Source organism: Oncorhynchus mykiss, chromosome 4, assembly GCF_057628025.1.
Source record: "Oncorhynchus mykiss isolate SJ-2025 chromosome 4, ASM5762802v1, whole genome shotgun sequence".
Lineage (NCBI taxonomy): Eukaryota > Metazoa > Chordata > Actinopteri > Salmoniformes > Salmonidae > Oncorhynchus > Oncorhynchus mykiss.
Window position 1 is genome coordinate 12,173,502 of NC_143025.1, and position 14,989 is coordinate 12,188,490.

A 14,989-nucleotide genomic window follows, 5' to 3' on the forward strand; every position below is an offset into this window, starting at 1 on the left:
ATGTGACTTGTTAAGCAAATTTGTACTCCTGAACTTATTCAGTCTTGTCATAACAAAGGGATTGAATACTTATTGACTTAAGACATTTCAGCTCTTCAATTGTAATTAATTTGTTAAAAAAATAAATATATATATATATATACATAATTCCATTTTGAGTATGGGGCATTGTGTGTAGGCCAGTGACCCATTAAGTGAACATTAAATCCATTTTAAATGTCGGATGTAACACAACAAAAGGTGAACAAAGTACTTTCAGAAGTATTGTGTACCGTATCTGTTTTAGAGTGAAATAAAAACTCCAATGAGAAACCTAGGCGTTTTTATATTTGGCCAAAATTACTCACCAGCAATGTTTTGTCTCTCAAAGAAGCTCATCATTTAGTTGTTTACTACTTGTTGTTTTAGTCAGAAAATGATGGGAAAATGTGACCATCTTGCTAAAAGCATCTCAAGACCTTTTGATGTATCATTAGGTAAATTAAGTCCGAGCCAGGCACTCATGCTCCTGGTATCCCTTTGTCATTTTCAGAGCAACTTTCTCTCCCAAAATAAAATGCCATAACTGACCTTACTTAGATCATTGACAACATCATCTTACTCTTTCTTTCTCACCACATCACGTTACACTAAAAAAAATAATATCCTCTTGTTTTTACAGTAACTTACTGGCAGCCTGGCAACCTGTAAGTTACGGTAGAAAAAGGAACAGCATATGTACCATATTTTACGGTATACTGTTACTATTTTTACAGTATAATATTTTATGGTATACCAATGTGGTTACTGTAATATATTTATAGTACCAATAAGGCTACTGTAGTTGTTTTACGGTTACAAATAGTCTTACTGTAAAGCCTCATTTACTTATTTCCCAGAGTGCCTTTTCGAGTGAATTGTAGCATTATCAACCATGACTGTATTTGTTAGTGATACAGACAAGGTTGTTGATTTCTTTATTTTCAGTCCTGTGGCCTTCACTAAGTGAGTTCTTAGTTGAACGTTATGATTAAAATTAAACATTTCATGACAATGTATTACATATCTCATAAGGCCTTATTTTGTGGCCTAGTTTTACCCTAACACAGTGGCCTGAAACTCATGGTTTACAGGCCACATCAGGCCTCAAACCAAAAAACTATTGTCACATGCGCCGAATACAACTGGTGTAGAATTCACCGTGAAATGCTTTCTTACAAGCCCTTTGCAACAATGCAGAGTTAAAAAATTAAATGGTAATACAAGAGGAATAAATAGAATACACAAGAATGGAACTATATATTGTACAGGGAGTGTCAGTACCACAACAATGTGCAGATGTATGAGCCACTTTGCAAGCCAGCGTAATGTGACTTTCCTGTAATTTTCCCTGGGAAACCTGGTAAAGTTATCAGTATTTTTCACCCTACTTTCAAATCACATTATCCTGGCTTGCAAAGTGATGTGTATTGGAATCCAGCCAGTGTTAGAATTTGTAACACTTTGAATTTTCATTCACCCACAACCTGCATTCAGAATAACTATCAGGGTTAGGGATATTGTGGAGACTATCTAAACCATTTCAACTGGAACAACCATTTCAGTAACGGGTGCAAAAAGTCTAAATGATTAGATTAGTTTACTTTTTTTTTGTTGTTATCTTTGTCTAGCATAAGATTATACCAATAATAATAGTCTTGTTATGGTACACAGTACTCTTACTGTAATCTTCTGTTTTACCATTGTTTAAAAGTTGTAGTTACTTGTAACTGGCAGTACCATTACTGGTACTGTAATATATTGTAAGGGGTTGGAGAAGGAGAAGGGAAGAGTTGTTTGAATTCAGGCTCAGTGATGTTGCAATTTGTCTCATTTCCACAAGGGGCGTGCTTACATGTAGCTTCCTATTTTGTGTGAGCTTGGTTTATGTTTCACTGAACAATTATTTATTTATTTCATATTAAACCACATGGCCACAAACAAAGCCATGCATATAAAATAACAAAACAAGAACCAATTCACTAAGAATAAAATATTTTATTTATAATAATAAATAGCCAAATCGTTTTCTCTCTTGCTTCAGAGGATGTGTTTGGGTTTTGTTGTCCGTGTGCTTTTAGTGTGGCATTCTCTTTGGAACATTCACAAATACATTAAGTGAACTGCATTTTTTACAGTAATCTGCCAAATACATTACATTTTTCTCGACCATTGAATTTCTTCCCACACTGCAATGTAATTCATGGTAATCTACAGTATTCAGTTATACAGTCTGCTACTGTTGATTGTATAGTAATTTACAGTGACAATTTCAGGATAAAAAAAAGTTTACCTTAGAGACCAGTGCCTGGTCCAAACACATCTATAATCCAAGTGGTACATCAGTTTAACAAAGGTCTACACATATCACTGATAAATTGGGAATCTTCTGACAGCAGCTAAATAATATCATCCAAGTGGTACAATAGCCTATCACTGGCAGCTAAATAATATCATCCAAGTGGTACAATAGCCTATCACTGGCAGCTAAATAATATCATCCAAGTGGTACAATAGCCTATCACTGGCAGCTAAATAATATCATCCAAGTGGTACAATAGCCTATCACTGGCAGCTGGGACACAGTTATAGGTTATACAAGGATTCCTTGGATGTGCTCCAATAGAGTCATATGCATTCAGAAAGTATTCAGACCCCTTCAGACCCCCCCCCCCCCCCCTCTAAATGTGGGTTGCCCTGCGTTCCCATTTGGTAATCCGACCCTGTATCACGTGTGTTGTTATGTGTTATTTCTTTCCTCGTGGCAACTGGAATAATGTGTGTGTGTGTTTGTGTGAGAGAGAGAATGCTGCCTCTCTATGTCACTAAATGATGCATGACCAGCATTCACCCCTGACCCTCAGTCAACAAAGAACATCATTTGGAGCACTACTGACATATGCACACACACGCACACACACACACACACACACACACACACACACACACACTCTCTCTCTCTCTCTCTCTCTCTTTCCTTTCTACTATCCACCAGTTATCTCAAGATCCCAAGAGAGGTTAGCGTACTCAGAAAAAACATATCTGTAGTTGTGTTTGAATGACTGTGTGTAACCAGAGCTCTCCCCAAGTCGTGCAAATAACTACTCTCTCATGTTGTGTTGAACCATAGAAACAACCGAGAAGAACTAGTTACTCTCCTCTTCTTCTGGAATTGGCAGGATAAACCGATTGGGATCAGACATCTCTTAAAATGTCCTGATGAATGTTCACAGAGACCTCTAGGTTCACTGAGAGGACAGTGAATACCTAGCAGTGGACTGAACAGCTGAGACGATTGCCTGCCTGCCTGCCTGCCTGCCTGCCTGCCTGCCAGCCTGCCTGCCTGCCTGCCTGCCTGCCTGCCTGCCAGCCTGCCTGCCTGCCTGTTTTGTTGTGATGGTTAAATTATGTTCCTGAAAGGCTGCCCATAACATGAAACCAATAAGACATACCTGTTCCTGAAAGGCTGCCGATGAAACCAATAACACATACCTGTTCCTGAAAGGCTGCCCATGAAACCAATAAGACATACCTGTTCCTGAAAGGCTGCCCATGAAACCAATAACACATACCTGTTCCTGAAAGGCTGCCCATGAAACCAATAAGACATACCAGTGCACAACTGGGGCAGCTGAAAGGTAGGAATGTCAGTCAGTCAGTCAGTGGTCTCTTTGGCCACTGGTCAGTGATTTTCTGTACGTTTGCTGAAGGTTCCAAGAGCTTTCGACCGTGAGTTCCATTCTGAATAGTTCCACATTCCACATTAAAGCAGTTCTCTGAGCCAGTGTTATGTTTTGCCCCTCCCCTTTTAATTCTGCTAGCTGGATCTCAAATTCAGAACACAAAAACATTACGCGTAACACAGCCACAGGGACAGCTGAAGCTGTATGTGAATACAGAGGAGAAAATAAAAAAAACTAGGTTAGGAATTGTTGGTTGTTGTACATCAGACCTTGGTTGAAATACTATTTGAAATAATTTAAAATACTTTATCTGTGCTTGATTGCTATGGAACCAATAGAAAAGTCTGAAAAGTGCAAAACCCTGCCGACCTGACACTCCAGGCAGGCTAAAGCAAATGCAGAATATTTTGAAAGATTTCAAATAGTATTTCAACCCAGGTCTGTTGCACATGTCAATCAAAATTAAGATAGAAAAGCTATATAATATATATATAGAGTGTATATACACTACACATACAAAATTATGTGGACACCCCTTCAAATGAGTGGATTTGGCTATTTCAGCCATACCCGTTGCTGACAGGTGTATAAAATTGAGCACACAGCCAGGCAATCTCGATAGACAAACATTGACAATAGAAAGGCCTTACTGAAGAGCTCAGTGACTTTCAACGTGGCACCGTCATAGGACGCCACCTTTCCAACAAGTCAGTTTGTCAAATTTCTGCCCTGCTAGAGCTGCCCCGGTCAACTGTAAGTGCTGTTATTGTGTTGTGGAAACGGCTAGGAGCAACAACGGCACAGCCGCGAAGTGGTAGGCCACACAAGCTCACAGAACGGAACTGCGGAGTGCTGAAGAGCGTAGCGAGTGAAAATGGTCTGTCCTTGGTTGCCACACTCACTACCGATTTCCAAACTGCCTCTGGAAGCAATGTCAGTACAATAAGTGTTTGTTGGGAGCTTCATGAAATGGGTTTCCATGGCCGAGCAAGCCTAAAATCACCATTCCTGCCATTGGACTCTGGAGCAGTAGAACCGCGTTCTCTAGTGTGATGAATCACGCTTCACCACCTGGCAGTCCGACGGACGAATCTGGGTTTTGTGGATGCCAGGAGAACACTACCTGCCCGAATACATAGTGCCAACTGTAAAGTTTTGTGAAGGAGGAATAATGGTCTGGGGCTGTTTTTCATGGTTCGGGCTACAACGCTTAGTTCCAGTGAATGGAAATCTTAATGCTACAGCATACAATGACATTCTAGACGATTCTGTGCTTCCAATTTTGTGGCACCAGTTGGGGAAGGTCTTTTCCTGTTTCAGCATGACAAAGCCCCCTTGCACAAAGCGAGATCCATACAGAAAGGGTTTGTCGAGATCGGTGTGGAAGATCTCAACTGGCCTGCACAGAGCCCTTATCTCAACCCCAATGAACACCTTCGGGATGAATTGGAACGCCAACTGCGAGCCAGGCCAAATAGCCCAACATTTGTGCCCGACCTCACTAACACTCTTGTGGCTGAATGGAAGCAAGTGCCCGCAGCAATGTTCCAACATCTAGTGGAAATCCTTCACAGAAGAGTTGAGGCTGTTATAGTAGCAAAGGAAGGGGGGGCCAACTCCATATTAACGCCCATGATTTTGGAATAAGATGTTTGACGAGCAGGTGTTCACATACTTTTGGTCATGTAGTGGATATTTAACATTTCTTACTGGAGATGTCTGTGAAAGCTACTGGGTATGTCCCTCATGTCAACTTATTCCTATGTTTCCCACGCCTTCCCACTTGGGGAGGTATTTTGGTGCGGGACAGGAAGTGAAGGGGCAGAGTTACAGATTTGGCATTCCTCCAGGCTCAGGTGTCGAGGCAGGGATCAGGTATCGTGTCTAGACGACCAGCTGTGCATCTTCACTCCGTGCCCCTTCCTCCCTGCCTCTCCCGCTGGAATCAGGAGTCACCTCTGAACTTAAACACCTCAGCTGGCCACTGCACAGATTATCTAATGAACTATTATATAAAGATTAGTCAATCTACTCTGTGCATTCTGTAGCTCGGGCTGATAAACTTTGTGACCAACCTGAATGTCTTTGAGATCTATAGAGAGTATAATCCTCAACAAAAAAAAGAACAGCATAACATACTTAACATTTCAGGATGCCTTGCCTTTTTCCTGTCACTGTGTTATGTGGTTTAGTGTGTATGTGCAACCTAGTTATTCTGCCCCCACTGTGTTCTTTCTGGCCCTCAGGGCTTAATGTGCTGAATGTGTAGAAATGTAAGGAATACATGGAGGAATATGATTATGTGATTCCTAGAAATTCCATTCTGTTTGGGATTTAGATTTAGCATGTTTCGACATTCTTCTCACGTACCTCTCGTCTCTGTGATGTCAGCATTGGTACTTCTGCTTCTGTCTAGTTTTCACTCTCTCTCTCTGTGTTTTTCTCTCCTCTTTTCATTCATGCTCATCCGTCCTCTTCTTTGATTACCCCCCCTCTCTCTTTCCTCTGTGTCTTGTTCACCCCTTTCTATTTCTCTCACCATCCCTCTATCAACTCCCTCTCCCTCCCTCCCTCTCTTCCTCCCTCTCTCCTTGCCACCTCTAGCAGGCCGTCTGCTCTTTAGGGACGAACCATCTCACATTCAGCCTTATGTATCATCTTGCAAGGTCGACTCTGAAATCTTATTTACAGGAATAGCATGCATCGAGGAAGGGCTCCGCTCTAGTCTGTGTGTGTGAGTGTGTGTGTTTTGTGTCCTTTTGTCTGTGTTATGTGTTCCAGAAGAGCTGTGCAGCGTTTTGCATAAGAGAGCGAGCAGACAAAGCCGGCCGGCGGGCAGACGCTGGTGTAAAGGATGTGTGTTGGAGACTGGGGACCAGAATGTAGGAATTTATTACCAGCAAGCTCTCTGCTGACAAAGCTGCATCTTAGACACCCGGAGAGGATCGGAGAGGGGGATGCTGTCTCCCTCTAACTGGACTGTGACTGCTCTTTGTCTGCTCCCACCTCTCTACATCTCTCTCCTTTCTTCTTCCCCCCTCTCTCTATCTCCCTCCTTGCCCTCTGGATCTGGGAGTGAGGATGTGAGCGACGAGAGGAACAAAGAGAGGAGGTCACATTCTAACCTTCTAACCTCAAGACCTGCTAATGGAAATACATATAAAAAGGAACAACATGCTCTGAGAGATTCTCTCTCTCTCATTTTTCCTCGTTTTTCTCCTCCTCTTCCTCCCCTTCTTCCTCCTCCTGTTCCTGTGTCGGGTTCCTCCGTAGAGTCACGGTTCCACCATGTCCTTGGCATTCTGTGGAAACGAGAACAACTCGTTGGCATACAACGTGGACCGCGGCGTCCTCAACAACGGCTGCTTCCTGGACGCGCTCAACGTGGTGCCGCACATCTTCTTGCTCTTCATCACTTTCCCCATCCTCTTCATTGGTGAGTGTCCGCACAAGGTGAGAGCCCCCCGGCCGCATCACACACACAACAATCACATGACCGGGAAAGTATAGACACACACACAGCAAATTGGCCAGTGTTACCTAGTGTTGATTTTTCAGTACAACATTTCTAGTGTTGATTCAGGAGTTAAATGAACTCTGTAAGTGTTAATAACATTCAGTGGTGTAAAATAATCCAAGTGTTGGTGTTAATAACCAATATAAGAGTGTGATTGTGTCAGTTTTACTCTGTGGAGAGTAAAACTTTCCCATCAAAACCACGGCTCCATCATTATCATATTTCCCAGCATGCTCTACTGCAGCTAGACTTTTTAGGATTGTTTTTAATATCTGTGTTTTTGTATGTACATTGATTGAAGGCCTTATGATATTTGTAATGTATTGTCTTAAACAGTTACATATTAATGATAATATTAGCCTACAATAAGAACTCACTTGGTCCAAAGGACTGAAAACAAACAAATTCAACAACCATTTCTCGGTCACTAACAAATACAGTCATGGGCGTTAAATTTTTTTATTTGTTATTTTTGTTCACCCATGACTGGAGGTATTGTACAAGTTTAACTGCTACATGGTCATGTAACTTAAAGTTTGAGTTGGGCCACTGCCAGTTCTGAGCTCTTTGTAAATGCTTTTGTAAGAACATGTGGTAATGGAGACTTGTGAATAATATTGTAATATCCTGACATAAAGACATACAAATGTGTAGGTGTAGGGGATAAAAACGTTATGTACAGTACGTTTGGAAAGTATTAAAACTTCTTCCCTATTTCCACATTTTTTTACATTACAGCCTTATTCTAAAATGTATTAAATAAAACGTTTTCCTCATCAATCTACACACAATACCCCATAACGACAAAGTGAAAACAGGTTTTTAGAATTTTTATTCAGTATTCAGACACTTTGCTATGAGACTCAAATCAAATCAAATCATATGTATTTGTCACATACACATGGTTAGCAGATGTTAATGCGAGTGTAGCGAAATGCTTGTGCTTCTAGTTCCGACAATGCAGTAATAACCAACGAGTAATCTAACCTAACAATTCCAAAACTACTACCTTATACACACAAGTGTAAAGGGATAAAGAATATGTACATAAAGATATATGAATGAGTGATGGTACAGAGCAGCATAGGCAAGATACAGTAGATGGTATTGAGTACAGTGTATACATATGAGATGAGTAATGTAGGGTATGTAAACAAAGTGGCATAGTTTAAAGTGGCTAGTGATACATGTATTACATAAAGATGCAGTAGATGATATAGAGTACAGTATATACATATACATGTGAGATGAATAATGTAGGGTATGTAAACATTATATTAAGTAGCATTGTTTAAAGTGGCTAGTGAATCAATTTATATTATTAAATTGGCTGGAGTTGAGTCAGTGTGTTGACAGCAGCCACTCAATGTTAGTGGTGGCTGTTTAACGGTCTGATGGCCTTGAGATAGAAGCTGTTTTTCAGTCTCTCGGTCCCTGCTTTGATGCACCTGTACTGACCTCGCCTTCTGGATGATAGCGGGGTGAACAGGCAGTGGCTCGGGTGGTTGTTGTCCTTGATGATCTTTATGGCCTTCCGGTGACATCGGGTTGTGTAGGTGTCCTGGAGGGCAGGTAGTTTGCCCCCGGTGATGCGTTGTGCAGACCTCACTACCCTCTGGAGAGCCTTACGGTTGTGGGCAGAGCAGTTGCCGTACCAGGCGGTGATACAGCCCGACAGGATGCTCTCGATTGTGCATCTGTAGAAGTTTGTGAGTGCTTTTGGTGACAAGCCAAATTTCTTCACCCTCCTGAGGTTGCTGCACCTTCTTCACGACGCTGTCTGTGTGGGTGGACCAATTCAGTTTGTCCGTGATGTGTCCGAGACCCAGGGTCTCGAGCTTGGTGACGAGTTTGGAGGGTACTATGGTGTTAAATGCTGAGCTGTAGTCGATGAACAGCATTCTCACATAGGTATTCCTCTTGTCCAGATGGGTTAGGGGTTAGGGCAGTGTGCAATATGGTTGCGAAATTGAGCTCAGGTGCATCCTGTTTCCATTGATCATCCTTCCGATGATTTTACAACTTGATTGTAGTCCGCCTGTGGTAAATTCAATTGATTGGACATGATTGGGAAAGGCACACACCTGTCTATATAAGCTCCCACAGTTGAAAGTGCATGTCAAAGCAAAAACCAAGCCATGAGATTGAAGGAATTGTCTGTAGAGAGCTGAGACACAATTCTGGTACCCTGGGGAAGGCTACCAAAAATGTATGCAGCATTGAATGTCCCCAAGAACACAGTGGCCACCATAATTTTTAAATGGAAGAAGTTTGGAACCACCAATACTCTTCCTAGAGCTGGTCTTGGTCAGGGAGGTGACCAAGAACCCAATGGTCACTCTGACAAAGCTCCAGAGTTCCTCTGTGGAGATGGCAAAAACTTCCAGAAGGACAACAATCTCTGCAGCACTCCACCAGTGCTGAGGAGTGGCCAGACGTGAACCACTTCTCAGTAAAAGGCACATGACAGCCCGCTTGGAGTTTGCCAAAAGGCACCTAAAGGATCAAACCAAGATTTAACTCTTTGGCCTGAATGTCAAGCATCACATCTGGAAGAAATCTGGCACCATCACCATGGTGAAGCATGGTGGTGGCAGCATCATGCTGTGGGGATGTTTTTCAGCTGGAAGACTAGTCAGGATTGAGGAAAAGTTTAATGTAACAAAGTACAGAGCGATACTTGATGAAAACCTGCTCAGGACCTCAGAAAACCAGACATGACAACGCAGGACTGGCTTCGGGCCAAGTCACTGAATGTTCTTGAGTGGCCCAGCCAGAGCCTGGACTTGAACCTGATCGAACATCTCTGGAGAGACCTGAAAATAGCTGTGCAGCGACGCTCCCCATCCAACCTGACAGAGCTTGAGATGATCTGCAGAGAAGAATGGGAAAAACTCCCCAAATGCCAAGCTTGTAGTGTCATACCCAAGAAGACTCAAGGCTGTAATCTTTGCCAAAGGTGCTTCAACAAAGTACTGAGTAATTATGTAAATGTAATATTTCTTCTTTTTTTTTGCAAAGAATGTACTTTAATCACTGGTGGTGATGATCAGGAGGATGAAAATGATGAAGATATTATCGAGCCTTACTCCCTAAGATAATACATTATTACTGAGCCTTACTCCCTAAGATCATCAATTATTACTGAGCCTTACTCCCTAAGATCATCAATTATTACTGAGCCTTACTCCCTAAGATCATCAATTATTACTGAGCCTTACTCCATAATAAGATCATCAATTATTACTGAGCCTTACTCCCCAAGATCATAAATTATTACAGAGCCTTACTCATTAATAAGATCATCAATTATTACTGAGCCTTACTCCCTAAGATCATCAATTATTACTGAGCCTTACTCCCTAAGATAATACATTATTACTGAGCCTTACTCCCTAAGATCATCAATTATTACTGAGCCTTACTCCCTAAGATCATCAATTATTACTGAGCCTTACTCCCTAAGATCATCAATTATTACTGAGCCTTACTCCATAATAAGATCATCAATTATTACTGAGCCTTACTCCCCAAGATCATAAATTATTACAGAGCCTTACTCATTAATAAGATCATCAATTATTACTGAGCCTTACTCCCTAAGATCATCAATTATTACTGAGCCTTACTCCCCAAGATCATAAATTATTACTGAGCCTTACTCATTAATAAGATCATCAATTATTACTGAGCCTTACTCATTCATAAGATCATCAATTAATACTGAGCCTTACTCATTAATAAGATCATCAATTAATATTGAGCCTTACTCATTAATAAGATCCTCAATTAATACTGAGCCTTACTCATTAATAAAATCATCCATTTATACTGAGCCTTACTCCTTAAAAAGATCATCAATTATTACTGAGCCTCTTCCATATGTTTCACTTTTTACATTTAACTATGCATTTATTAATTTAGCATAGGAATATACATTCCACTGTACAGTATGCATAGTACACAGTGTGTCCCCTATGATAAAACCCTTAACATTGTAACGGAAACCTGGCACTCGGTGAAGTCCCTTGTTGTGGGAAGCAACAAGCCCAACCAGCAGGAACCCTTTTCTACTGTCGGGGTTGGGTTAAACATCCCTGTTCGCCTCCCGTCCTCTTTCGCCTGGTTACCCTCCCCCCTTTTCCACTGGTGTCATAATCACTGTGTAACCGGATGGTCACCTCCGTGTCATCAATGCATGACAAGTTCACTGTGCCCCTGTCCCTGTTGTTAAAGTTATTACAATGTGCTAAGGCAATCCTCCAGTGTCATTACCATTGCGGGACCTGTGTTTTGTCCCTGTGACAGCTGTTGAAAGGACACTAATGTGCCTGGCTATGTGTCATCGGCGTGTGACTGACCAGTTCACTATGTCCCTGTCACACTGTTGGAGGGAGGCCATTACAACTGAAAAGGAACCCTATTCCCTTACAGTGAACCACTCTGGGCTCTGGGAAAAAGATGTGCATGCCATACAAGATTTACCCTGAAACTAATGAGGACTGGTATTAACTAATTAGCTCAGAATGTAGATGAGATAAAAGAGAGAGACAAAAAAACAGAGAGACAGCAATAGAGAAGGAGAGAGAACTACTGTGTAAACTGATGCTAATGGTTAAAGGTTAAACTCATAAACTCACAAGGACCACCGTGGAGGTGAACGGCTATGGAGCAAACTGATCTCTGTTTCTCTCTGACTCGCTCTGTCTCTCTCCTTCTCTCCCTCTCAGTTCAATTCAGTTTAAGGGGCTTTATTGTCATGGGGAACATGTGTTTACATTGTCAAAGCAAGTGAAATGGATAATAAACACAAGTGAAATGGATAATAAACACAAGTGAAATGGATAATAAACACAAGTGAAATGGATAATAAACACAAGTGAAATGGATAATAAACACAAGTGAAATGGATAATAAACACAAGTGAAATGGATAATAAACACAAGTGAAATGGATAATAAACACAAGTGAAATGGATAATAAACACAAGTGAAATGGATAATAAACACAAGTGAAATGGATAATAAACACAAGTGAAATGGATAATAAACACAAGTGAAATGGATAATAAACACAAGTGAAATGGATAATAAACACAAGTGAAATGGATAATAAACACAAGTGAAATGGATAATAAACACGAGTGAAATAAACAACAAAACATTTAAAGTAAACAGTCACAAAAGTTCCAAAATTATAAAGACATTTCAAATGACATATTATCTATATATACAGTGTTGTAATGATGTGCAAATAGTTACAGTGCAAAAGGGAAAATAAAATAAACATACATATGGGTTGTATTTACAATGGTGTTTGTTCTTCACTGGTTGCCCTTTTCTTGTGGCAACAGGTCACAAGTCTTGCTGCTGTGATGGCACACTGTTGTATTTCACCCAATAGATATGGGAGCTTATCAAAATTGGATTTGTGCACATAGCTTGTCTTCTCTTGAGAGCCCGGTTTGCCTTGGGCTCCCTTTGTCTAGTCTGTACATAGTCAAAGATTCCCTTCATTTTGGGTCAGTCACAGTGGTCAGATATTCTGCCACTGTGTACTCTCTGTTTAGGGCCAAATAGCATTCTAGTTTGCAATTTTTGTTTTGTAAATTCTTTCAAATGTGTTCCAATTTTTGTTTTCTCATGATTTGGCTGGGTCTCTCTCTCTCTCGGTTTCCTCCTTCCTTCTCCAGCATTCAATTAATTTATCTGTTAATGTGGCACATATATGTAACATTGTTTTAAGAGTTTAAGAGACTCCTGAGTCCTATCCCCCTCTCCAATGTTCACAGTGATTCAGTTACACTCACATTAAAAAATACCATAGTGTATACTATGGGAGGAATACTGTAGTATTCACTGCAGTGTTTTTGCAGACTTTACTGTAGTATTCCCTGTATTTTTTTTAGGGACTGAAGTCCACAAAAACACTACTGTGAACACTGTAGTATTTACTGCAGTATACTGTAGTATTGAAAAAGGTAGTATGTACTATATTAATTACTGTAGTGTTTTTGCAGACTGTAGTGTAGTGTAGTATTTTTGTGGACTGTAGTATATTGTACTATTTTTGCGGACTGTAGTATGGTATACTATAGTATTTTGGGGGACTGTGGTATACTTTAATAGTTACTGTTTTCTCAGACTAGTATTTACTAAAGTTTTGTTGTATTTCTATCTTTGAGATCTTTGAGAGGTGGGGGACTTTCTCCTTGAGAAAACCTGCAGGAGAATGTCTGTAGTATCTACTACAGTGTTTTTTTGTGGATAATACTGTAGGATTGACTATAGTATTCTACGGTATACAAAAATATTCTATAATAGGTACTACACGTGATCGAGGGATACTACAGTGTGTAGTATAGTATCCTACAGTATACTACAGTTTACTACAGAATTACATAGTAAATACTGTAGTATTCTATACTATAGTATACTCACCAGAGCAGGTGTCACTGTGTATGCGTGCGTGAGTGCCCCGTGCACGGACGCGTGCGGCGTGCACGGCATGCGCGGGCATGCGCGTGTATGTCTATGTGTTTGCGTGCGTTCCAGCATTGCTGTGAGTGATTAACTCACCTCCCGACAGGGAAAGTGGCAGCCAGCATTAGCATAATGTAATTGGTAGGGAGATGTTGTTTTAGGCAGCAGTTGGATGCATTGATAATAAAACCCATGACACTTTGATTATTATTTCATTTTAATGAGCATTTTGTCAGTACCACGTGTGTTTGATAACCCACAAGCACAGCAAAATAAGCTATTCGTGTCCTTTATTGAAAGCATGAATCCACTGGGCACAGACGTGTAGTCTGATTTACATTTGTTTGATTTGTCAACTAATGTGAATTCAACATGAAATCAGCAAAATATTTCACCATGTCATTGAATTTAGGTTAAAAGTTGGGTGAAAAAAAGACAAAATGCCCCTACGTTGATGACTTTTTACAAATCCAATTCATTTTCCATGTTGATTCAAGGTCATCACATAGATTTTGGGGGGTTGAAATTACCTGTAAACAATGTTGATTCAAACAGTTTTTGCCCACATGTCTAACTGGCTGCTACTGCCTGGCTCAAGACCACATTAGTCCATTGAGCTAAAATCCTAGATGTTAGCGTTTAGGAGCTGACTGTAATGAAAAGAAAATTCCAGCACACTGGTGATCCATAGTCTTTCTACGTCTACGTTTCTATAGTCTTTCTACGTTAATGGTAGTTTGACTGAAACATTGGTAAAAAAGATCCATTAAATGTCAGAAACATCTTGATCACCTATGTGCAGCCATTGTCATGTTCTGACCTTTATTCCTTTTCTTTTGTCTTTATTTAGTATGGTCAGGGCGTGAGTTGGGGTGGGCAGTCTATGTTAGTTTTTCTATATTTTCTATTTCTGTGTTTGGCCTGATATGGTTCTCAATCAGAGGCAGCTGTCTATCTGATTGAGAACCATATTTAGGTAGCCTGTTTTCCTTTGTGTTTTGTGGGTGGTTATTTTCAGTATTTGTGTGTCTGCACCAGATAGAACTGTTTCGGTTGTCACTTTGTTGTTTCGTACTTTTGAAGTGTTCAGTTTCTCATTAAAAAGATGAACACTAACCACGCTGCGCTTTGGTCCTTTCCTTCTTCCACCCAAGACAGCCGTTACAGCCATTTTTATCTCAATATCAACTGATTTCTGGGTAACAGTTAAATACATTACTGTGATTATTTAAAAATTTTAAAAAATGGTCTAAAAGAAACAAAAATAGCTTCTTAGTAAAATGCAATTC

At 40.5% G+C, this 14,989-nt stretch overlaps 1 protein-coding gene across 1 annotated transcript in view; it reads left to right on the plus strand.

Moving 5' to 3' along the window:
* Nucleotides 1–6,166: 6,166 nt before the first annotated feature.
* Nucleotides 6,167–14,989, plus strand: part of LOC110522733 (ATP-binding cassette sub-family C member 8-like) — a 130,762-nt gene continuing 121,939 nt past the window's right edge. The window contains exon 1 of the mRNA XM_036969077.2: nucleotides 6,167–7,137. Within this exon, the coding sequence (XP_036824972.2) occupies nucleotides 6,990–7,137 (148 nt within the window). The 5' untranslated portion in view covers nucleotides 6,167–6,989. The remainder of the gene's footprint in view (nucleotides 7,138–14,989) is intronic.